The following is a 25696-nucleotide window of genomic DNA, read 5'->3' as shown; positions in this document are numbered from 1 at the left end:
GTGCAGAGTGGATGAACAGAAGGAGCTCCTCTAGAGAAGGGGAAGATCTCATCAATAGAAAGCATGACTGTTTTCACCTGTTAGAAGACAGATATCACCTGTTTCACAGAACGATCTACATACTTTAGCAGATCTCCTGACAGTCTCATGTGTGATGTGAACGAGGGAGAACAGACAAGAAGCAGCATGGGATTAATGCAGAGCTCATCGTGACTTGCCCTCACTGTCTGCACTGCTCATCATCATCATCGCTCACATTCAGGTAAACTAAGTTTACATAGTAGATTCTGACCGGTGTTCGTGTTTCAGTATGAAGAAGGAGAATTAGAAACTACTCTGAGTCTAGAGTTGAACAAGTCACACAGGACTGAAAATTCTAATTTAAGCCGTTGTAATCTGGGAGAAAAGGATTTGAGTTAACATGCTGAGCTAATGGGACTAAACACAAACAAGAGTCAGCTGTCACTTCACTATAGTCTGCTGTTAATGAAATCAGCAGGACTAATATTGAATCATCATTTTGACTGGTATGGATGTAGGCACTACAACTGAAGGGCCTTTATATTCAGTATATGTATGTTTGTTACAGGCTGGACAGAAAACCAAATATACAATACTGTAAACTATAAATACAGGGACTATGAATAAAGGGACTTTGGCACTAAAAAGACAGTAACATTGAAAGATATCTGCTTGTTTTGACTCATTTGGACGCTGAAGCTTCATATTAGCTGCAGATAAACTTTTAAATACATTTTTGCACAGAAGGAGGACTGTGGATTTTGTCCCCCATCACTTACGTCATAAATGCATTACGAAGGGATCTTCTAATGGTCAGTATGAACAGGAGGAATGATTACAGCAAGAAAAACATGTTTCAATGTTCATTTGGGCTCCTGACTGTTGTTTTAAGACACGTGAAAAATTGTGAAACCAACTTTTAAGCTTTGTATGTACAAACGTGTGTAGTATCAAGATTAACTTTATTTGTAATTTCAATTGTTAGAAATACAATTAAGATTAAATAATGTTTCTTAATGACCAGAATATAACTCTGATAAAACATAAAAGCATTAAATCTGACGGTGAAAATCAAAACCAGTAGAGAGACAGACTTAATGACTAAGACCTGGGTGTTTTAATTGATTCAAACATGTTGGAGGTGCTTGTCTTTGGCATGGTTGTTACCAAGCAGAGCAGCCCAGAAATCATTATTCAGTCATCTCCTGGGGACTCTCAATTGCTCCCAAGGCAGCTGGGAGCATAAATTACCAGGTGGAACAATGCAGAGTAAAGCAAAAGTTGATTTTACCTCATTTATAGCAGACATTTTGACTTGTCAAATACAGGTACTAAAAACATGATCAATCACTGCAGTGCCTTACAATAATTCTAGAATGGAGCATTGTTAATGTTATTAGTCTCACCTGTGCTTTGTGTGTGACACACTTGCCTGCATGATACTCCAGTGTTTAGCAGAGATGACTGAACCAAACAGACAACATTGTCTGCAAATAGCATGATGCACATATTGAATGAGCATGTGACAAATAAAACCTATACCACATCAGTGGTAAAACAATAGTCATGGAATTGAAACATGTTTTTCTTGTTGTAATCATTCCTCCTGTTCATACTGACCATTAGAAGATCCCTTCATAATGCACTTACAATGTAAGAGATGGGGGACAAAATCCACAGACCTCCTTCTGTGCAAAAATGTATTTAAACGTTTGTTTTAAGCTAATATGAAGCTTCAGCCATCCAACTTAAAACAGACATCTTTCAACGTTACAGTTTTTTTAGTGTCAAAGATTTTGACCCCCGTCACTTACACTGAAAGCACATTTAAAGGATGGATCTCTTAATTGCCAGTATGAACAGGAGTAATAATAGGAAAACCTCTTTCAGTGTTCATATGGACACCTGACTGTTGTTTTAAGACACACTTGAAAAACTTTAATGTCCTCACCCTGAATATCAAAAAGAGAAAGGGTGCCAAGGTGCACCTATGTTTAAGTGCACTGCTCTCATTGAATGTTGGCATTGAATGTTTCACAGTCTCACAGAGTGTATTGGCTGTGTATTGAGTTTTAAGTCAAGGTAACACTGTGTCTAGCTGACTGACAATAAAAACAGGTGTCACTTTGTTCACTTTTCAAAAATGATCCTTTATGTTTTCTGCATTTCAACATGCCATAGAAGCAAGAAAAGGACAGCAAACAAGAGAAAGTTAGCTTGTTAAATAACAATTAAAAGTAACTTCCATGGACTGTGGCTTTATTAAAATGATCACAACTTGTGAAGTGCTTTTAGAAGGACAAAAAACACAAAGTTGCAAATGTGACATCAGTTGGAAGGGCAAATAATTCTTCTCATAAACACACCCCAAATAGAGTACTCTAAAAATAAGACACACTCTGAAAGTGGCATCCTCATGTGTCTGACTTGTATGCACAAGTAACAGTATGCTGCATTTATAAAGCAGTTGTTCATATTACAGAGCGTCTTTGAGTGGAATGAACCACTAATAGTAGTACCACAGAAAAACAGGCCTTAATGTCATTGTGAACAAAGCAGTACTGTGTTAAATTCTCCAAGAGCAGAGACTTATTAGATTACACTGACACTGTCCAGTATTAAAGTATGTCACTGTGCTGCTGAGATAAATACACTGTATGAAACAGTAGGGTGGTCCTCACTGGTAACAAGAGAGACATGCACACATATATAAATGTTTAATTCTATATAGCCCATGTGTAATTACTTGGGATGACTGTCTATAAGTACTTTGTACCATATCAATGGAATGAATTACAAAGAGATTTTGAACTCAATGAGACAACTTGATTAAGTGAAGGTTATGATGATGATACTACTACTATTACTACTAATAATAATAATGTTGCAGCCACAATGTTTAAATGAAGAGCAGTGCAACGTAGCAGCAACTCAAACAGGCAAAACAGGCAAAAAACAGACAAGCAAGCAAAGCTAAAACTCATGTGATGATGTTTTAATGAATCTGATCTGCAGCAGAGAGCTTGTGTCACTATGATAAAGCTGCTTGGTTAACTAAACTGATATTTAATGTGAGCACAGAAAATATTTCCCTCTTCAGCAGATGAATGTGAAAACAAACTCTGCACATACATCATTCTGCACAGTGAGGAGAACATCACGGTCAGGGAACAAGATGCAACACACAGTTTAGACTTTTAACTGTTATCCAACTGTCTTGCACTGTGTCTCCAGGCTGATGGACGCCCAGGATCACAAATCCTTAGCTGGGACAGGACCTCTGTCCAGGTGAGTCTCACCACTGACTCTGTGAATGTCTCCATACCCGGTACAACCTATACTCTACCAACTGAGATTCCTGTTTATTTTAACAAATCCTAGGTGTATATTTATGTGTTAATATGTCCAGTCCCCCCCCCCCCCATTTGCTGATAAACTAATAAGGTCAATTTGGTTTATTTTCCAAGGCTGTCCAACATGATGCACTCTGGGAGGAGCAGTGTTGGCCCTGCAGAGTCCAGCCTCAGCAGCCAGAGGACAAAGGACAGGTGAGTTGTAGACCGGCAACCACATCCTAGTGTATCTTGGAGACTGCTGGAGGACGATACTATGTGTGTCTGAAACTGAAAAGTTTTGGGAAAATTAGTTTGCTAAAAAAAAAAAATTAGATGCAAGACGCCTGGATTGGCAACAGCCATGGATATTACAACCGCTCAGAAGTCTGTTTATAGATTGAGTTATTATACATGCTGGGTGAACTGGCCCTGTGGAAGCCCATAGATACACAATCAATTGTAATTATAAGTAAACAAGACTGCTAATCTGACCAAGCCTTCAGTTCTATCTTTCAGTACTTGACAGTTTTCTATAGTCATGCACAACTCACTGGCAACTCAGTCAGTATTCAGCACAATTTAAGGTTCCACACATTCTGATATCTTGCTCACCAAAAAGAATTCAATGAAGGTGAAAAAGAATATTATTACATTGAATACCATCCAATGAAATGTACAAATTGTTACATCAAGTGTCTTAAACAAAAGCTGAATTCACTCGGGGACAGACAATTTTGCTAAACCTGGAAAGCCTGAACTAACCAATTTGTCATACCCCGAGACAACCAGAGCAAAGTACTGTATGTTAAGGTGTAATATATTTTAGTGGACAACCATCCACACACACATCATCATCAACTACTGCACAATACCTGAGCTATGTTTTGGTACAATGTGGTACTAGATTGATACCCTTTAATTTTAGTCACTAGATCTAATGTAACGTGGGGAAAGAATAAAAATTGAAGAAACTTAGGGAGAGATCATTCAAAGAGAGATCTCCTCTCCTCAGATGGCCAGGTGTGCAATGAGAGCTGTGGTTGGGAAAAGGCAAAGAAGGTCTCCTTTTGCCTGACAAAGACATTGTAGGTCCAAATGTTTGCAAAGTCATGACAGTTAAGTTTACAAAATTCAGTATGCAGACTTGAATGTTAAATGTGCACACCACTCATTTTCTTTGCTTCCAATGCTGTTCTTTGCATCACTCCAAGTCCAGGCCAGGTATATGTCGGTATATGTAGTAGAGAGCAACATTTTTATCTACAGCCCATGTGATTATATTTATTTATCTTCTGTTACATGTCATGACAGTATGATGCCAGTTTTATTGGCTGACTTCATTTGTTTGTTGAAAAATATCAGATGTAGGCCTAACTGACCATTAGTAAGCAAAAGACAATATTATTAATGACAGATAACAAACTATACAAAGCCCTCAACCAAGTCTAACTGAGAGCAAACTGTAACACCTGGATATAGCATCACACACAAGTGCATGATAAAATGCTTATCTCTCTCACTCTCTCTCTCTCTCTCTCTTTCTCACACACACACACAGTCGTGTTTCCATCACTTCACTTACATTGACTCACAATTATTTACACCCTAACCTGAGCCTTACCTGCCCTTAACCTTAAACCAAGTATTCACCCTAAAATTATTGACTTACATTATGGGGACTTGCTTTTTGTCCCCACATTGCGCGTAAACAGATTTATAGACACACACACACTGTCACAGTATTTGTTCTAGCTGTTCAGAATGATAATCTTTCTTACATTTCTGTTGATGTCAGTTGCTACATGTCTTCATTTCATGCGATGCGATTATTTGTTCTTCTTCTAGTGGTGGTCGGTGGCCCCTGGCTGCACAAAACATGAACAACTGCAACAACAATGATGGGTATGATATATGGATCATCTGTCAGTGTTTGTTTTCCAGTATACCTTTAATCACAAGACTTGATTACATTGAGATAGAGATAGTGTCCCATCTGCTCCAGCAGATTTATATACTATATACTATACACTACTATAGAGACTAGAGCCAACAGTGAACTGCACTTGAAGAACTGCAATGAAATATGATTTTCTTGTAATAACAAACTGTTCATTGGTTGAATACACACTTAGAGTCTCTCCAGTATAAAAATATGAGGTTTATTGCCATTGGTCAATGAAATTTATAGTGTTTTTCTTATGAGCGTGCTCAGAAAATGTCTTGACAATCTGTCCTGTAGATGTTGATATGTGGTGCTAGAGGACAGATCAGAAGGGTCACTAACATCAGCTGCATAAACATTCAAAGAAAGACAGCCCAGCCGTGAGATTTTGAGATGCTTTGTTATGGACCAAATGAGTTGGTCAATTGGAAACAAATGGAAACTTGGCCTCTTGGTAACATCATAAAGCTCATAGGGTTCATGGTCTGGCGACAACAAATATGCACGGCAGATTTCATGCTAATCTATTCAGTTTTTGACATATCTAACTCTTGACCAACGTGTTGGACAGATACTCAAACTGACCTCACCATCAATGGGTCTTCAAATGTGATTTCAAATTCTTAATCCTAATTTGAAGCTCAGTTGACCATTAATATAAATCATCAAAATCCTCCAACTGTATGAATTTACAATATTAAATTTGGTACAGTATTGCTTTGATAAAATTCAAACAGTTTCATACATGATGTAATGAAATATTACAGATATGAACAGAATCTGTTACTTTACCAGAAATCATTCTGTTGTGACTGTATATACAATTGGGCCCAATGTCCAGCCTCACAGAGTCACACACTCTACATGTTCCTGATACGTCCATAAGAGTCTGTCCCACAACTTCTTTAATCAAAACTATCCCTATTACATTAAACACTACAATATTAAACTGCATATTAACTATGAGCCTAACACTTTGCTTGCTGATGATAAATTACTTTTTCCAGGCAATGTAACCTCATAAAGCTGTCCCATTCCTCATACAGCATGCTCCTGCACACATTTATACTGATCACATAGGCAATGTCAGTTGAAGTCAGTGATTCAGTTCTCCGAGCATTAGGACCGATCCACCTGCAATATACAGTAAGTTGTGTCACAGTGCCCCCCTCAGGCTCTCTGACACTACTGCATGACAACAAGATAAAACATGTTCACCTCACCTGTCTCTGTTTAACATTTACAGCAAAAAAGATGAGAAGAAAGACGAACCCAAGAAGGATGATAAGAAAGATGACAAAAAAGATGAGAAGAAAGATGAGAAGAAAGATGAGAAGAAAGATGACAAGAAAGATGACAAAAAGGATGACAAAAAGGATGACAAAAAGGATGACAAGAAGGAAGAGCCGTAAGCACCTCATACTATTTTTATGGCTGCAATTTGTGCATCATTTTACAGCCTGACAGATTTGGTATCTTTAAGAACAGTTTGTCAACATGAGTTTGTTAAGTTGGGCCCACCAATGACAGCAGAGTTAAAAAGGTTGAAATGAAGATTGCATATCAAGAGCTCTTTCTAAGTATCAGACATGAGCAAATATAAAGACATAATATCAAGCTTTTGTGTGAATGTTGTTATCTAATGTTCATTAGTCAATACACAGAGATGACTCAGTATGTCAAAAACATTCAGGGCTAAGTTTCTCAAATTGAGTCATAACTCCAAAAGTAATGTATAAATATCATAGGTTTTGAAATTTGCTTCAGTAGCAGCACTAGTTGTAGTAACATTGACAGTAATGTTAAAGGTACAGTAGTATGCTTGCCTGTACAGCTTGATGTACTTGATTTATAATTTTTAATAATAATATTGAAAAATAGATGGACCTGGTGTGATAAAGTGTCCAAAAATCACATTTTTGTTTGGAAAAACAAATTTCTCTAATCCTTGCCAGAAGAACTTAATTGTACACAAAGAGCAGTTTCCAGTACAAGTAAGACTGGACATAGTTTGAAATTCTTCAGCACTGATACCAACAACCTTTGTCAGTACCTTACTTTGCTGAGTATAAATCATTTCAACAACAAAAATTTTCTCATTCAGAAAGGAAGTGTGGATCATGGATCCCGCCACAGATATGTACTACTACTGGCTGTGCACAATATCTGTCCCAGTGTTCTACAACCTGATGTTGCTGGTGGCCAGGTCTGAATTTATTTATGGCATTTTTCATTTCCTGTTTACCATATTTTTATTGAGGTTTTTGATGGTCAATCTTGTCATCTTCTTTGCTTCCATACAGGGCTTGTTTTAATGAATTACAGTATAAAAATACAACACTGTGGTTGGTTTTGGACCACATCTCAGATGTCCTCTACTACATTGACACCTTTGTGAGAGCTAGAACAGGTCAGTGAGGAGAACGTTGCTTAATGTGTGAAGTTTTTGATTACAGGAGACTTTGAATATATGTTAATGCTAATCATTTTCTTGCATGTCAACAGGTTTTCTGGAGCAAGGGCTGCTAGTAAGGGATGAGAAGGTCCTGAAAGAAAAATATATGAAAACACAACAGTTCAAAATGGACGTCATAAGTATCTTTCCCACTGATATTATATTCTTCGCAATTGGAATTGACAACCCAGAGTGGAGGTTCAACCGTCTCTTTAAGTTAGCGCGACTCTTTGAGTTCTTTGACCGGACTGAAACTCGAACCAATTTCCCTAACATCTTCCGAATTGGTAACCTTGTACTTTATATCATCATCATTATCCACTGGAATGCTTGCCTCTACTTTGCCATCTCCAAGGTGCTTGGATTTGGCTCAGACACATGGGTATATCCAGGCCCGAAGAATCCTGAGTTTTCTCGACTGGCCAGGCAATATATCTATTGCTTTTACTGGTCCACACTTACCCTGACCACTATTGGTGAGACACCGCCCCCAGTTCGAGACATTGAATACTTTTTTGTTGTAGCTGACTTCCTCACTGGGGTTCTGATCTTTGCTACAATTGTAGGCAATGTTGGTGCCATGATTTCCAACATGAATGCTGCACGTGTAGAGTTCCAGGCTAAGATTGATTCCATCAAGCAGTACATGCAATTTCGGAAGGTCACCAAAGACCTGGAGGTAAGGGTGGTAAAGTGGTTTGACTACCTCTGGACAGAGGAGAAAACATGTGATGAAAAGCTGGTGCTGAAGAACCTTCCAGACAAGCTAAAGGCTGAGATTGCCATCAATGTACATCTGGAGACCCTAAGAAAAGTGCGCATTTTTCAAGACTGTGAAGCAGGTTTACTTGTTGAGTTGGTTCTCAAGCTTCAGCCTCAAGTTTTCAGTCCTGGCGACTACATCTGTAAGAAGGGTGACATCGGCAGGGAAATGTACATCATCAAAGAAGGAAAGCTGGCTGTAGTAGCAGATGACGGGGTTACCCAGTTTGTGGTCCTCAGTGATGGGGCATACTTTGGGGAAATTAGCATTCTTGGTATCAAGGGCAGTAAGGCAGGTAACCGGAGAACGGCCAATATCCGAAGTGTGGGCTACTCTGACCTGTTTGCCTTGTCCAAGGACGATCTGATGGAGGCACTCATTGAGTATCCTGATGCTAAATATGCCCTGGAGGATAAGGGGAGGGCCATCCTTATGAAAGATAACCTCATAGATGAGTCGCTGGTCAATGCTACTGATGCCAAAGACTTGGAGGACAAAGTCAATCAGATTGAAGCCAGTTATGAAGTCATGTCGCTTAAATTTCGAAAGCTAACAGAACAGTATGAATCCTCCCAGCGGAAACTCAAGCAACGGCTCAGTAATATGTCAAACCAGGTTCGCACTCTCAGAGTGGACAATGAGTAGAGCTTGCCTTGGCACTACTACTGCCAGGCCTAGGGACTTTTCCACTAAAGGACTTCTCACAGTACTGAAGGACTCTTTGTACACACTAGTGTCCACCAAATGTGTCATGCCCAGCAGCTGGTTAGCGTTTGTCTCCATTCATCATTCCTATACACAGTAAAATAGTATGGTTTCCTTGAAAGTTGACCATTTTCATAAACCAATAATTAAAAAAAAAAAATGTTTATACTGAACATCAAAAAGTATCATTTTGGTCTGATAAATACCAAAAATAAGACATTCCCACATACAACTGCCCAAATTAACAAGTGTCTATATTTGTTTGGCAAAAAAGTAATTTACTGTACTTCTTCATTGACATTTTAGGAGGATTTCCAACACTTCCTCCACATATATATAATATTTCCTGGATCAACTGTTTGAATTGAAAAGTAAATAGACAAGAAGCTTTTTGCAATTATGGCATAATTCTGCTGAGATGCTCAGTTGTAAAATTATTTTCAAATGTTTATAATAAAGGTTGCATATTTTTACTATGTCCATTACAGTCTTATTACATCATGGGAAAGTATGGACTGTATCTTGATTTGAGCAAGATGGTGTTGCTTTACTTTCAGGTCGGGTGATAATCAATTAAAGTTCCCCTCCAGTCAAAAACATGTTTGTCTTCTTGTTCTTTGGCTGTGATGTTGTTCTCTTCACTGTGCAGAATGATGTATGTGCATTAATTTTCACATCCATCTGCTGAGGGAGGAAAAATTCTCTGAGCCCACCTTACATTTCAGTTGAACACCTGTACATAAAGTATTTTCATATGTTCATACATATATTTGTGACATCACAAATAGTTTGTAAACCAGTCGTGTTCCAGTGTGAAGCCTCCAGTTCACATATACTGAGAATGGATCTTTCAGTGAAGTGCGTCAAGCAGTTAAAATTTTAAAATGAACAATATTTGCATTTTTATAGAATCTGGACTTTTAAGTGACGGAGTAGGCAGTTTGTCATTTTAAGAATTTCTAAACAATAAATGTTTGAATACTGATTCATGTCACTAATTCATTCAAACTGTTTGTAATTAACAGTAACAACAGTCATTAAACAGGGACTATTAATACAGTAGAATATAAGTCAAATGCTGACAAATTATATAAAATATATAGCTGGGAAGTTCATCCATTTGAAGCCCTTGTTGGTCCTAATGTTGCATCATTAAATATTAAGAAGCTTGCAAAGTTCAGAGTGAGGACTGTCTATTTCATTTGAATGCTGCGTTTATCTTAAACCTGTAAATAATTGGAGATGAATGTGTACATGAGGATCCACTTTCTTTGCTTCAAATGTGCGGATAACACCAGCCACTCCCATCAACCTTTGTTCACATTCAGGAGCATTTTCTGTACTTTGTTAGTAACTTTGAGCCAAAGTAAGCCTACGTCAGATCAACACTTGGTCCAGACAGAAATATCTCAACAAATATGAGATGTATTTCTATGATGCTATTTGGTGCAGATATATTGAGGGTCATTAGAGGATGAATTTTAATAACTTTAGTAATCTCCTTACTTTTCCTCTAATGCCACCTGCTGGTCAAAGTTTTCACATGTCCAGTGTAAGATCTCAACATCTACTGGGTGAAAACATTTCTAACTAATGACACTACCATCAGCTGTACTTTGTACTAACAACTGAAAGTGGTCCTAAACAGTTAGCTTCTTAGCGTGATGTATGTTTAAATGCTCCTGATGTAAATACTTCAATGTCTTCAGAAGAAAGAATTTAATGGCAGAAATAGCATGAGAGGGAAATTCTGTCAACTGTCTGGGATCAAGTATAAGGCAATACAAGTTGGAAAAAAGCAGTCATCTTTATTTAGCATGTTTTCACAACACTGAATACTTCTAGCCTTTCATCAGTTTGTATCTTTTAGCATGTAACTGTTGAGTCAAACCAATTGATGACAACCGCTTCCCTTTCCAAGATCAGCTTGACCTTTCACCTTTTACCTTCACTAGGCTCTAGAGCCCTTTCACATGTCCAGGTGAGCAGCATCTTCAGCGTTACCAAACAGAGGTACAAAGTAATGTTACACAACTGAAACCAGACCTGGGCTCAATAACGGTTACAAGAAATCCTTTGTGTTAACCTGCACAGAGTTCCACATGATTGATTTAGTGCAGTATGACAATGCCAGCTAAACTTTTAATCCTACAAACATACTGTTCGCCACAGTCCGGTGTTTGTCCACATTTTCAGGCACTCCGTGTGCTGTCCAAAGTGACTCCAGGCTAAAACAAGCCATGAAAAGTATTCTCAAACATAATTTTGCCCAGGTCTGGCTGAAACCATGAAGATGAGAAAATAAGAGCAATGGAACAGAACGAATGGCTCAGGGTTGTTGTGTACCGTGGTGGTCTGAACACCGTGGTTTAGTGGCATGTTGTGGGCACCATCACACTCACAGGCTGAGCAGTGTTTCAATAAATCAGAGATTGTCCTCTTGGACCCACATCGCAAGGACAGCAGGAACCTCATGGTTAGACACCAGCGTCTGAGTGAGAAGTCAAAAGTTCAACCGTCTACCAACAGCCACCCCTGAAGTGCCCATGACAATATACTGAACACCCATCTACTCCAAAGGCCTGTCAGAGATCAGCAGTTGTTCTCTTTGACACATTGTAGTTTTGAATGTATCAATAAGAATAAACCTCTCTCACTCTGTCATTACTGCCGTAGGTTGTTGTTTTCAATAAGGATATACAGTATAATGTCAATAGCCCTGGTTAAAGGATTTTAATTATTTTTTAATAATCTGGGTCTTCAAAAAAAATCTTAACTCAATGTCCACACACTAGCTTTTTTCCCAACACTTTAATAAACATTTCACAACTTTCATCAACAGATGGAGTTTGCTAAGTTTTCAAGAGGTTGGTTCAGGAGTCATGAAGTGGCCTAAGGATGGAAGATCAAGGAGGCCACTTGTGTCGCCAAACACCATCAGGAGGGCTATAATCTCCCCCCAATATACAACCACCTCATATTAAAGTTCCACACTTAGGTCATGCAATGAAACCTGCGCCAACTCCAACTCCATACACTGATGAAGACTGTGGCATGTGATTGAAAGCTCCGAAAAGCTAATGAACGGACCTTGAATTGAGTTTGTTTTGTCTCACATCATTGCTATTGGTTACAGTACAATTTAATGCCAAATGAGGAGTCATAGGGAAACAGTAGACAGCTTTACAAAAAAAAAAAAAAAAAAAAAAAGAGTGCATGGTCAGAGTCCACAGTTGACCCATTTTACCCAAATCACAATACCAGTGTGTTTGCAAAGCCTTAGCTCCTAAACTAGATAGTGTAAACTTGATATATTTGATCATTTTCAAACGCATATTTCAGTTTTGTTTTTTTTCCCTACTATTCAAAGTAATGAAAGTCTATTAGCTAGAGCTGCAACAATTAGTCGATTGATAGAAAAACTGCAATCTTTTTGATAAATCATTTCAGTTATTGTTCAAGCAAAAACGCCAAATATTCTGATGTCTGTTTCTCAAATGTGAGAATATTTGCTATATAATATATGACTAACAGTTGGAAATTGTGAATGAATTGTGAATTTTGCAAACTAAACGATTAATTGAGAAAATAATTGGCAGATTAATCAATAATGAAAATAATCATCTGTTGCAGCCCTATTACCAGACTCCTGATGCTTGCTTAGCTTGTGTAATCCATCACATTATTTTTATGTTATATCGACTTCATAATGAATTTCAAGTAAAAATTGGCTTGAGAAGTCTATACTGTTTACCTCATTGTGATAATATTCAAATTTGTAAAACACAGTTACACATTGGTTATCTGTATACATGATGATGTGAGCTGTAAAGTATACAGTATCAGCCAAAAGTTTGGACCAGACAACTTTTGTCTGGTACTGTATATAATTTTTGTTAAAGGGCTATGACATGCAAAACAACCACTGAAATGGTCCATCAAACGTCTGTTTGAGCTCTTTCTTGGATCACCTTTGACCCCCCATACTTACCATAGTTATGTGCACATGGAGTTTACACTCTAGTAGCTGCTGCAACTGACATTTCTGCTGGTTCCATTTTGTTAGTGGTTTAAATAATTTGGTTAAATTGCACTCTGTTGTAAAGCTGTGGCTGCCAGTGTCATAATGTGACATTCTAAAATATTCTAACAGAAAAAAAACTATAAAAACAAGACCCAGGTTGTTTAAAAAAAATCATTTAAACCAGTGAATTGAGTGTGTGCAATCACATCATGCATACTTCACTCAAGTCCTTAACAATTATATTCAACTTAACAAAAACAGAACTAATTAAAAAAAAAAAAAATACAAAATATCTGCCTGTTCTGTGGGGGGATGATTTCACAGTTGATATTCCAATCAATGTTGTAAAACAGAAAAAGTACATTACACTTTTTGTTTTCCAAAGACAGTGGTTACACCTGTTTTCACTCTAATCAAATGTCAAGATCCAAAGGAGAGTATTACACAAGTATTATCACAGTGATGTGTTCACACAGTTTGGGAAATATGATTGTTTACTGTCTCCACCAAGTCAGAGAAGACAATCAACATCAGTTTCTACTCTGTACATCCAGTGCAGAGGGATGTAGGTGGGAAGGAGGGGAGAAACAGTTAGCCTAGCCTCTCTAAATACACGTTCAATTAAAAGACACAATGTGACACAGCTGTGGAGTTTTTGAAAGGTGTATCTTGTCCTCAAGTTAGAGTATATTTCAATTCATCCTCTTATTTGATGGTGGGTAAGACAGCAAACAAGCACATTTCTCAAAGCGTCACTGTTCCTTTAAATGTTGTTCTAATCTCTCACAAGCATGTATCAGTGAGAGATGAGATCAGACCACAGCTTTACACTGATATTCTTTTCCATCATGCTTCAACAGCTTTGGATCTGACTGCAAAGGAAGGACTGATAGGACAGGTATCAGAGGTTTCTGATACCCCCCTGAGTTACAGATTTGACTTGACAATCAGTTTGTCCAGATTGTGCTTGGACTGCTGCAACCGATAAAAACGGCTGTCTGACCACACTGGGATCCGTTATGAAGTCAGACACCTATCCGGGAGTATGTGTTGTCAGTGGATACATGTTCCATTGAAATGACAGGTGTAACCACAGTCAGAGACTAAGTTTGCTGGACTTATGATCACAAGCTACAAAAGCTATCAGTGACCATTGAAAGGTCTGTAGACACTAATATACATTGCCTTCTTGTCTCTACATGTGGATAATAAACTGGGGTTATACTGTACAAAGCCTCTGCAGTGTGAGCTGTCTATTCATACAAGACTAAGTCAGAAATAGACAACACAAAGTGCTTACTGGGGTTTAACCAATCAACTGACTGTATTGGTTGGCACAAGAAGAGCTCTATGTCACACTGCTGAGAACATCATCAGTGACTGGTCTAACATGTGTACATCCTCCAAAACGTGCACAATACGGTATTGTAGTTCCAACCGCACCGATATATAAATACTGTTTTTATTTAGAATCGTCAACACAGGAAGACATGGAAATAAAATGCTTCAAACAATCATGGCAACCTGTGGCCAAAAAACAAACATTCTGAAAATGTCTAAGTGCACTTACACAGCTCTGACAAGATTATAGTCTAACCTGCGGTGTGTGTGTCCCCCACCCCCAACGAAAAAAGGCCCAAAAAACAAAAGAGAAGAACAGCTATTTGATAATGTGCCATTTTGGACCAAATGAGTAACTTTCCAAATGCTTACCTTGATCAAAAATGGACTTGTTAGAATAACCAATGGTTGTGAGTGGAATGGTCAGCGAGAGCTCTTTCTTCAGTGGGGCAAATACAATATTTTGTGGTAAAGACTACTCTAAAACTAGATTTTCTGAGTTCAGGGCTACTTAATGTGTTTGTTCAATAAATGGGGTTTATATTGACTTGTTAATGCATCGTCCCAAATTTACAGTTTAATATTAACCCTCCCCCTTTCCCCCCCGAGAAGGGAAGCTATCACAACAGGCAGGCATGAAAAATAACCCATTTTAACCTTAAAATAAATAATAAGGAAAATGATCCTCTCTGTACATAGAAAAAAAAAGAAGGGGAGGCTGCAGCACATCCACATAATGTGGATGTGGGGGTGGGTACTTTGATCATGAGGTCTCTGTGCTTACACTGACTGATGTGGGATGATGCAGGCACAGTAGAAGGACTACTAGAGCGCTTAATTGGAACCATTTCTCCTCTGTTATTGTTTACTTGCTTTACCTTGAAACATACTCTGTTCTGTCATTTGTCACTTTTTAGATTGTGTCTGATAAAGGAAGGGCAGGGCAGGGTTTGATGGGCTTTCTGAGAAGGAGTCTGTTTGCAGTGTGTTTGGAGCAGGGGCTCAGAGCATGCCAAACCCTTTGGCATAGGTGATGGCTTTCAGCAGTCTCTCCCTCAGCTTCTCCTTGCTGCTGTACTCAGGCAGCAGCAGGACATTAAAGCAAGTGTGAGACGTCGGTAACCTGCCAAGAAAACAACAACAACAACAAAAAGCAAAGTCAGTTTTCCGCTGATTGTCTCAACACATACCAGCATCAAACATAAAGCCTCAGATCCTAATCATCCACAGTTTTACCTATCTATGTCTGTCCATGTCAGTGTGAAACTCTTTGAAAAGAAGAATTAATGTTGAAAATCTAGTGAAAAAAATGTAACTTTAAAAACGGAACATTCCAAACCACAACATTCAGTTTCTGATCACACAAAGTCAGAAGGCAACACACAACTCAAATAGTCTGTTGGCACAAATGTCTAAATGAAAGCTATAGTTGGATTGCTACAGGAGCAAGAACGTAAACACAGACCCAAATATCAAGAACATAGCATGGTAGGGATTCATATTTTATACCATGATGGAACAATTAGATGAAAAACAAAGGTTGTGACAATTGACGGGTGTTTATTTTGTAGACCTGGGACGATATGCTTATCTCCTAATCTACTACTATCACAATACTTCAATTTGATTGAGGATTGATTCTCAATTCACAACTGATTCTTGATTGAATGAATAGAAAAGGGGGCACTATTTTTAGTCTCTTGCTCCAGTATACTGTGTTCCAAACCATTCACTGCTGTCCTCAGTCCACTGAAATACAATATGAAACATAACTGGCAGATAAGATAAATGGTCTGCAGCCTTTTTATTTAGGTTAAGTTAGCTGCATTAATGAATGAATGAATTCATCTGAAAGCATCCTACAGTCTCCTGCCTGTATGAGGATAACAAAATGAATGGGAGGCGGAGTGCTCTGCTGTGTTGTTATTAGCGTCATGTCTCCAGCAGTGAAGAGCAGCCTCTGAGAGCAGCTGCACCGTTAGCTCCGGGGAAAGACATCGTTGTACGAGACGCTGAGCGGGCGCAGGGTTTTAGAGGTGAAACAGACTGAGCGTCGGTTTGTTTAATGTTGCAGTGTGTGTTGGTCGGCCGGTCTCGTTTGTTACTGCTGGAGTTTGCCACTCCGCTAATGTTAGTCTCCGAGTGACGGCATAGAAAGTTCTTCACCTTCTCACAAAGGTTATTATTTAGTCCTTAAATCAAAACATGATTATAAATAAACATGACATAAGATGAACTACAAGATAACTCTGCAGCAAAGGCGGCGGATGGTAATACAACAGCGGATTGCCTTTGAGTTAGATAGGCAGTCAAAACCCTGTGTACATACTTTGCTCATTCTCCACAGAGCTACAGCAGCTGTTTATCTTTAACCCCCAGAGTGCACCTTGTAGTCGGGTGAGATGGAATTCGTTTATGAACAAACTGAGACCACTTCCTCTAAAGGGACTCTGCAGTTGTTTCGGTTGGCACCAGAGTATGATCACTGTGTTCAGATCTGCCCAATGAATTTTTACTAAAGGAGGAAAACCAAGCTGAGTCCCGATCAACTGCTCTAAACTATGCAGGTTAGAAAACACTCTTAAAGAGCAGATAAAGGTTTCCTACTCATCTCTGAACATGATCTGGCTGTTTGCTCTGTGGTGAATCTCTTGATTTAAACCTGCAATATGACAAAGTCTACATGTCCTTTGGATTTATACAATAGTTTATTATAACTATGGTCAACAAAACAATTCTAAATGTACAAATTGAATCTTGAAACGTGTTAAGTGCTTCCGCATTGTGTGACGTGTTGTGTTGGATTATTTTGTGCAGACAGAGCGAAGGTGCAGGATTATAAGGTGGAGGCAACTCACCTGTCTGTGTCGGGGCCGTTCTTGGCAATGATCATCTTCAGCTTGCCCAGCCCACCCACAGGTGCTCTGTCAGTGCCGGTGGTGAACTGCAGGAAGAGGCGCTTCTGCTCCTCACCGAATGAGTGCAATGTCTCCCAAAACTCTCTACACCGATGCAAAATACACAGACCCAACAGTCAGAATATGTGTAGTGTTAACATTCCAAATTCAATCAATACAATGTAACTGGTAACACACCCCTTCATCCTGACTACATTATTTTCACCATTATCCTGATAGTCAAGGTCAAGTCAGTCAAGTTTGCATTCAAACCATATTCATTACTTGTAGGTACATACTGTACTTGCAGACACACTCACACAAACCCTTTTTTCTTACTTGATGATTCGAGAATCTCTGTTGTACCCTCCATCATATTCCGTTGTTTCTTCAAGTGCTAGGAAGTCAAGGTTCTGCAGGATGCAAGGAAGACAAAACACGGATGGAAGTTAGGCAAATATAAATGACTTGCTAACGTACTCAAGTGTGTGCTGGCGAATCTCACCCTGCTTCCACAGATCAGGAGCTCGATTTCCTCTGGTCTGAACAGGTATTTGAGCGGTGACTCGTTGGTGACCATGTGGAAGCCTCTCCTGAATGCTTTGAACTGCTTCTCCACACTTTTGTTCAGCATGTACTCTGCATACTGAGCCACAAACTCCTGCACAGACACACACACAGGGACAAGGACAACAAGGACAGTTACTATTTACTGTCAAAATTCTGAAGCCTTTAAAAAGGGGCCAGCTCATCCACACTACTAGTGGTATCCAGCCATCCAGATAATTTGGGGTTATTTTGACAGCCCTATACAGCATAAATGAATGTAATTTCATTTGTGGTCCCAACGGATTTGAAAAACTCCTCAGCAAGGTGCCTTTCCAGAAACAACGTTAAAAAGCTGTGACTAGAAGGTCTTGATGGCGGCTTCCTTCTATCTATGAACACAAGTAGAGTCAATAAATTCCCACGTCAGTGTGCTGGAAAGCATTTAAATCAATGAAATATTAATAAAACCCGTCTGCCTAATTTTGCATCTCCAACAAAATGATCATACAAATGTATCCACTGTATCACCAGCCTTAGATTATATCACATACATTATGATATTGTCAATAAAAGCCAATCAATCATCAATCAACTGTTATTTATATAGTGCCAAATCACAACAAAAGTCATCTCAGGGCACTTTTCACACAGAGCGGGTCTAGACTGTACTCTTTAATTTACAGAGACCCAACAATTCCCCCATGAGCAGCACTTGGCGACAGCAGTAAGGAAAAACTCCCCTTTAACGGGTAGAAACCTCAAGCAGAACCCGGCTCTAGGTGGGCGGCCATCTGCCTTGACTGGTTGGGTCAAGGCAGATGGCAATGAAGCTGAAAGAGGTGATATCCAACATCTTGTATGTCATAGTCAAGCAAGATACAAGAATTGGCCTGCCACACTGAAAACATTTGTAACATAGTACAATACAATATGAACAGAGATAAGTATCAGTCTAGCTAAAAACCTGCATTGAGGCTGAGTCTAGCGCTGCAACTAAGGATTATTTACATTATCAAGTAATAGATTAGTTGTTTGATCTATGAAATGTCAGAAAATGGTGAAAAATGTGGATCACTATTTGGCAAAGCCCCAGATAACATCCTGAAATGTCTTGTTTTGTCCACAACCCAAATCAGTTTACTGTCATAGAGGACATAAAATCTCCACATTTAAGAAGCTGGAAGCAGAGAATTAGGACATTTTCTTATAAAATGACTCAAAAAACAATTAATCAATCATCAAAATAGTTGGTGGTTAATTTAGTAGTTGGCAACTAATCGATTAATCGACTAATTGTTGCAGATCTAGCTGAATCCTGCTCACAACATGGATCCTGTTAACAAGACCTAGGATCCAAACTCATCTCAAGGCAAGACCTGGAGGTGAGTTCATAATTCTTGTCATATCTATTAAACATTGGCAGTTCTGTATGTTAGTATTGTTTCACTGCAGTGAGAATTCAATGGAAAAGCTTCATGCTTTCTGTTGGGCTCACCTTTCTGTTTTCATTTGTGACTGGAATCTTGTCCCCGTTTTCCCTTAAATCGTACATGAGTGGGTTCCCAAACAGGTCTGTCTGTGAAATCTGGAAAGTGATCATCATGTCCTCCTCCACACTGCCCTCGTACTCAAGCAGCTCCTTCAGACTCTGGTACAGAACCTTTCCAACACAGTCAGGCAAAGTCAAATCTCATAATTGGCACTGCTCACATGTGACAAACATGAATGTTCCTAAAAGTAAACTTCCATCTCTAAAGACTGTATTTGTTACATGGCGAGATGAACTATACAGCTAAAGAGCAATCCAAACATTTGCTGAGGTAGATCTTACCGGGTTTGCATCAGCTAGATCCCTAAAAGTTCCTTTCTTGCCCATCAGCTTCCTGTAGACCACCATAGGAAAGTGGACATCCAGGATACAGTTGTTATAGATGGCCAGACCAAGAACAATGCCGATCAGAGTGTACTGGCCCTCATTTTCAAATGATGACGCGTTGAACCAAAACAGTTTGGTGCGCTCGTCATATGTGAACATGCCTGCAGGAGTAAAAAAAAAAAAAAAAAAAAAAAAGACACAAAAAAACAGTGCCATCAAAATATTAATTACGTGAATCCAGTGGTGAACCCTGGCCCTGGGTCTTCAACAGGACCACATGGCAATAAAAAAAAATAGTAATAAAAATAATAGCCAGAGCACTGTCACAAGGAAGTTCAGCATATTAAAGGTTTCTTTGCCCTAACTGGCTTAACAAAACACAAAAGTGCTTCTGGGAAACCATTCACACATGGCTGGCTATCATAACATCACATGTAAATGACTAGGCCTATATTATTTTGTGAAAATAAATGAAACAAGCAAATCACATTGACGTATCTCATATATTTGTTTAACTGGAATGAAAGTAAAATATCTACAATAATCAGCTACTGTTTGACAACTGAAGATGGATCCAATGCTAATCCAATGTTTTTGTGTTTGTTTGAGCTCAGACATACTTGAATTTCAATATAGATTTAATGGCAGCAATGCCATCCAAACAAGTTAAATGTAGGTATCAGATGTCTCATACTGACCAGCCAACACCTCCTAAGGTGAAAAGAGAAAGGCACAAGCTCTTTGTAATCTATGCTCAGCCATCTTTCATTGGCCTTAATAAAGTCATTTATTGCCATTTCATGTCCAATAAAACTAGAGATAAACTATAAACTAGAGATGCAAAGTTTTACAGCAGGTAGGTTGTAGCTTTACAGTATACTTCTTACAACTTGCAGTAAACACAGAAAACTGTGATTATCAAATGATAAAACTCATTTGTTTATTTCTCACTGTGTCTTGACTGCAGGTAAGTTATAGGAAAATGAGATGAAAATGACATATGTATCCATTTCATACTGACTTCTGTGCCTGAACAGTGCAGCGCCCAAAATAAATTCAAACACAGCAAAAATTAGGACACAAAATTGAACAAAAGTCAATCTAAAATCAGAGATACAGGTTTTAACTATACAAATGTCCACAGACTGACAATGCTCACACTGAGACCAGTTAACAACTCCTGCCTGTTAAGCAATCAACAACTTCTGCTTCCTTATGGCAAGTGAAAGTTCAAGTTTGGAGTGAAAGTGAAAGTAAAAGTTTGGAAATAACATCTATTTTCAGAAATATCTTCAACCAAATATACAGAAGTGTCCTTGACAAATTTTCCCCCCCGAGTAAGGCAACATGTAAATTTTTCTTATTCAGCAGAGAAATGGAACTGGAAGTTACAGGGTTAATGAGTTACAATAGTGTCAAGAATAATGTAATATTTCTTATAGTTCTAATTAAGGTGTATTGGTGAACAATTGAAAACAATTTCATAGATAAGAAAAAGCAGGAAGCAGACATGCATTAGTCATAAGCATCAGCCCAGACTGGTGATTTAGTTTAGACTTTAAACTACTTTCATACTATAAACCACTCAACATGAAAAGCAAAGTAAATGCTCAAGGTTAGAGATATAACCCTAACTGTCCGTTGTAAATTTTAATTTGATTTTCAGGATAGATCCAGGTTTAAACATTGTTTGAACCTGCAACACAACAGCCTTTTATGAATGAATTGTTGCAGCCACTGTCTGCTGTTGGTGTTTTTGATTTATCAAAGCTTCAAAGGCGGGTCCTACACATGCGGTTAGCTCTGCAATATTAAATCCAGTTTGTGTTCTCTTACCAATATCTGGGTTGAAGATCTCCTCCACCACCAGCTGAAAGAACTCTTTGGAAACACCTCCTTCATCTACACCTTGCTCTCCCTCAAACTCCACATACAGCTGCTTCTTCAAGTCTGCAGGATTCTCCATTGCGATCATTTCCAGCTACAGAGACATAGATTGCTTTGTTAATAAACTGTGATGTGTCCCAAAATGACTTAAGACAGGAACATCAAATTGTATGTATTGCAGTGGCATTTGGTCACACATACCCTGACCAGAGCATCGTCGATGATGTGATCTCGGCGCACTTTCAGCCTCAGGTAGGGGTTGAGCTGCTGACCCTGCACCAAGCTGTAGAGCACTGTAATACGCCGCTCACTGTACATGCGGATGCGGTTGTCATAGTACAGACCCAGGTTCTTGGTGACGGCATTAAGGATGAAGGGGCAGGTCATAAAGGAGAACTTGTTCTCAGTTTCAACCTTAAAGAAAGTGTAGTCCTTGTCCATCTCCAGCACCTCGTTCAGAGGCTCATTGACGAATTCCTCAAAGGGAATGAGCGGCCGCCGGCAGTCGTTAGTGCGGATCCCCAACTCTGTCTCCAGCGGGTCCACCCGAGGGCCCTTCTTGTTTCGCCGCTCCTCGCCAAGCAGCTCCTGCAAGGTGAGCTCACTGGACTCTGGAATGGGCTCCTCGTCCTCTTCCTCGTTGTGTTCCATATCGAGGTCGCCACCCAGCACATTTGCATAGTAGACGATCTTCAAGCACTTGGTGGCTGCCACCACGGCGTCATCATCGTTGACCAAATTGCGGCTGTTGAACTCGTTACTGATCACCTTGTAAGTGATGAGCTGCTGGAAGGTCTCTACCATGCGCCGGATCTGCTCGGCACTGTAGTGTGACCACAGACGAGCCAGTTTGGCCTGAGCTGCCAGGGGGAGTTTGCTCATGGCCTTGCAGAACTGCGGGAGGGCGATCTCCAGGTACTCTGGGCTGTGGAGGTTGCTGTTTTCCATCACTATAACAAACAGGTTCAGGTAGTTTGGGTCTCGTGAATACACATTGTGGTACGTCAGGTCGCACTCTACATTGGGTGAGAGGTAGACCAGTGCATTCAGGAAGGCGGCTTCTATCTTCTCATTGGACAGCAGCCGCTCGTAAACCCGCCGCACGGCTTCAATGTCCACCGACACCTCATCAGGGGCGAGCTTTTGGACATCGTTTTCCCCTGAGGATCCTTCTCCGAGCCGTGATGATGAAGAGGAGGCAGGGGAGTCCTCTTCCATAGCTGTAGCAGAGCAGGCGGCTGCCTCCTTCTCATCCTCATCCTTGTCCTCATCCTTACCTTGGAGAGACTTGAGCTCCTCCTTGGTGTGAGGTTTGGACCTCCGGAAGCTTTGAACCAGACCCTCAGCACTGGAGAATACCCGCCCTATTACTCTGATCAGAGGCGAGTAATCCTCCTTCTCTCCACAGATGTCCAAGATCTCATACACTTTCTCCTCTGTCAGGTAATTTACATCTACACACGGAATCAGACATTACATGGTTAAAAAATAAAGAAAAACAAAACTGATTCAACTAAAAGATTATACTCCCCACAATAATCAACTGCATGGGACTAACGTGTAAATCCTGCATGTCTGGCATCAACTCACCTTTGAAATTGTCTCGTACAGAGTGGACATCTTTATGGTTCATTTTCCTATTGCTGCAGGCTGAGTTGCTGTGAGCACTGCTCTCTAGATAGGCTGAAGCAGTGCCTTTCTTCGAGGGGTGGGGGTCACATAGCTTTGCATTGACCTTGTAGAGCTCCAGGGCTTTGACCGCCGCTGCATTGTTATCCATGCGGTTGAAGCCGACTGATGAGGCACACCATGAGTTGGAGCACGACTCATTCCCACAGCCCTCGGTTAACTGGTGGTAATAGCGCTCTATTAGATGTTTGGCAGCTGCTCGCTTCCTGCATTCAGAAGTAAGGCACAACAGGTTAGAAGTGCATGAATTCAATGTATTCATCATAACAGCAATTAGTGCCAATGTTCACATCTTGGGATGGATGATACGATTCCCATGTTTATGACTTGCAAGTGTTCATGTCATCAAACACCTTAAGATGATTGAATGACTGCAGAGTTGGTCATGTGGGGGTTAAAACTGCATTTAAAATACCACAATGTCCATTCAATTTGCATTGAATGATGGACTTTGGCTGAAATGAGTCACACATATTTGTTTGCATTTCCAGGGACTTCCATTAAGCACAAAGTTTGTTAATCCTAATTATAATTCTGATGTTGGTGTGAACATTACAGGCTAAACCCACATCTAATTGCCTTCTGAATCTGTAGATTAATTGTTTGCTGACCATTTGACCATTTGTTTATTAAGGAACTGTGACCAAGACAGGTACTGAATGTACATTTTACAGTTGAAAAATAAATAAATAAACTTATTTGCTGGACAAACTATGAGATGGAGACACTTTCAAAATTACATCAATAATATCTTTCATATTTCTGTACTGCAATTTCTTGTTACTTACTGGGCATCATACATGCCCATGTCCAATAACAATATATCTGCAATAATCAAACACTGGCCAATATTATAGGTAAGCCTCAATCAATTTTATGTACTGAATTATGTTCCATGCACAATTCCAACAATCTTCAAATAGTGTCATTTAAATAGCCACTGCTACTTAGGGCTGAGCACTGCAACAGGATCAATTCAGAAGAAGATAACATGCATCTTTGTACTCTGTGCAAAAAGTATTATTGTAAAGGCTTATCACTAAGATTCACTATGTGCATATTGTAAAATTGTTATGACAACCACAATTATGGCAATAAAGGGAAGAATAGAAAACAAGAAGTGAGAACAGACAAAAATAAAAGTAATCTGAGCTACTGGTGTGGATGCGCAGCTTGTATCACATGCTAACAAACACATCTAGTATGTTGTGAGTTTGACTTACATTCGGCTTGCTTCTGGGTTTTCTATTTCAGGCTCCTCGTATTCTCTAATTGAACAACAAACAATAAGGATAAGAAGTACAGCAGAGGTCACGATGTGCTGCATTGACATGAGAATTACAACAAACACTGTAGGCTCCGGTGTTGGGTCCCAGTAGGGACTCGGGCAACATCAGAGCATATTTTCATTCAGTTTTAGACACTGTAGATGCTTTACAGGGGGAAGGGGCATGACATGCTGGCTAAAAAGCAACATCAGAGCCGGTGTCTTGTACATGCAACTACATTATCCACACAGTTATTAGGGTCACAGTAAGTGCACTCTGCTAAATGTGTAGCCATGGTTAATTATTCACTATTATAATAAGCTTAAAACCAAATCCTACACCCCAATCTTGCAGGGGCAACAGGGCCAGCCAGCAGGAGAAATGTCAGGGACATGCAGATCCTGACGCTAATATAGCAAATGCTAGCTCACCCGCTGGCCTTATTTTAATTATTATTCATGGAGAACTGACATTTCCAAAGTAGCTTTATTTACAATTTTCGGGTTTTTAATAAATCAGCCAATGCTTTCTGTGAACTCCTACATAAATGTATTCATAAAAACAACAGAGCAGTAGCATCCAGCAGCTAACAGTACGAGCTAACAAGCTACCCCTCTCATCCGCGGCTCTCTCCTGTCGGCGGGCCTACCTGAAGGCTCCTCCGGCGGGGCGAGGCTCGGCCTGTGGCGGCGCACACTCACGGTCCTCCTTCTCGTCGGGATTCATACGAGACTTTATCCTCAGTTGTTTGTTATTCTATTGCTGTTTGTGAATGTATCAAGTCCTCCACAGGATGAGTACAACTTGAGCAGCACGGTGATTTAAATCTAAACGGGCAGCGACGAAGGATTTTCTGTTAAAAACTTCATTCACGGCCTTCCGACTGCAGGCTCTTCCCTCTGCCGGAGGTCTGCGGCCATCTTGACTTCACCATCAGCCCACGT

At 39.7% G+C, this 25696-nt stretch overlaps 3 protein-coding genes across 4 annotated transcripts in view; 2 read left to right on the top strand and 1 right to left on the bottom strand.

Annotated features, from left to right (window-relative positions):
- ddx4 (DEAD (Asp-Glu-Ala-Asp) box polypeptide 4) overlaps positions 1–25696 on the top strand; it is a 198065-nt gene that overhangs the window by 161743 nt on the left and 10626 nt on the right. The gene's annotated exons all lie outside the window — the stretch shown is intronic.
- On the top strand, positions 158–10131 carry LOC137177270 (cyclic nucleotide-gated channel cone photoreceptor subunit alpha-like). The gene is made up of 8 exons (XM_067583447.1): positions 158–262; positions 3256–3309; positions 3489–3569; positions 5202–5258; positions 6545–6706; positions 7403–7504; positions 7602–7708; positions 7804–10131. Exons 2-8 carry the CDS (start codon positions 3260–3262, stop codon positions 9159–9161), a joined length of 1917 nt encoding a protein of 638 aa, XP_067439548.1. The 5' UTR covers positions 158–262; positions 3256–3259; the 3' UTR covers positions 9162–10131.
- LOC137177159 (ubiquitin-protein ligase E3A) lies at positions 11006–25677 on the bottom strand. The gene is made up of 11 exons (XM_067583285.1): positions 25402–25677; positions 24708–24752; positions 23386–23690; positions 21997–23249; positions 21745–21889; positions 19864–20069; positions 19528–19692; positions 17989–18144; positions 17823–17896; positions 17445–17588; positions 11006–15709 (listed from the first exon to the last, which is right to left on the bottom strand). Exons 1-11 carry the CDS (start codon positions 25476–25478, stop codon positions 15589–15591), a joined length of 2691 nt encoding a protein of 896 aa, XP_067439386.1. The 5' UTR covers positions 25479–25677; the 3' UTR covers positions 11006–15588.

This window comes from Thunnus thynnus, chromosome 24 (genome assembly GCF_963924715.1).
Source record: "Thunnus thynnus chromosome 24, fThuThy2.1, whole genome shotgun sequence".
NCBI classification, from domain to species: domain Eukaryota; kingdom Metazoa; phylum Chordata; class Actinopteri; order Scombriformes; family Scombridae; genus Thunnus; species Thunnus thynnus.
Note: the sequence above shows the minus strand (reverse complement) of the source record. Positions and strands in the feature narration are given on the sequence as shown.

Excerpts from the sequence above, each read along its gene's own strand:
- LOC137177270 (XM_067583447.1), top strand. The coding sequence starts at position 3,260 with ATGGACGCCCAGGATCACAAATCCTTAGCTGGGACAGGACCTCTGTCC. Across the intron at positions 3,310-3,488 it reads GGGACAGGACCTCTGTCCAG|GCTGTCCAACATGATGCACT; the intron begins GTGAGTCTCACC and ends TTATTTTCCAAG. Across the intron at positions 6,707-7,402 it reads GATGACAAGAAGGAAGAGCC|AAAGGAAGTGTGGATCATGG; the intron begins GTAAGCACCTCA and ends TTTCTCATTCAG.
- LOC137177159 (XM_067583285.1), bottom strand. The coding sequence starts at position 25,478 with ATGAATCCCGACGAGAAGGAGGACCGTGAGTGTGCGCCGCCACAGGCC. Across the intron at positions 24,753-25,401 it reads CCCGCCGGAGGAGCCTTCAG|AGAATACGAGGAGCCTGAAA; the intron begins GTAGGCCCGCCG and ends TTGTTCAATTAG. Across the intron at positions 17,589-17,822 it reads AGAGATTCTCGAATCATCAA|AGAGTTTTGGGAGACATTGC; the intron begins GTAAGAAAAAAG and ends GCATCGGTGTAG.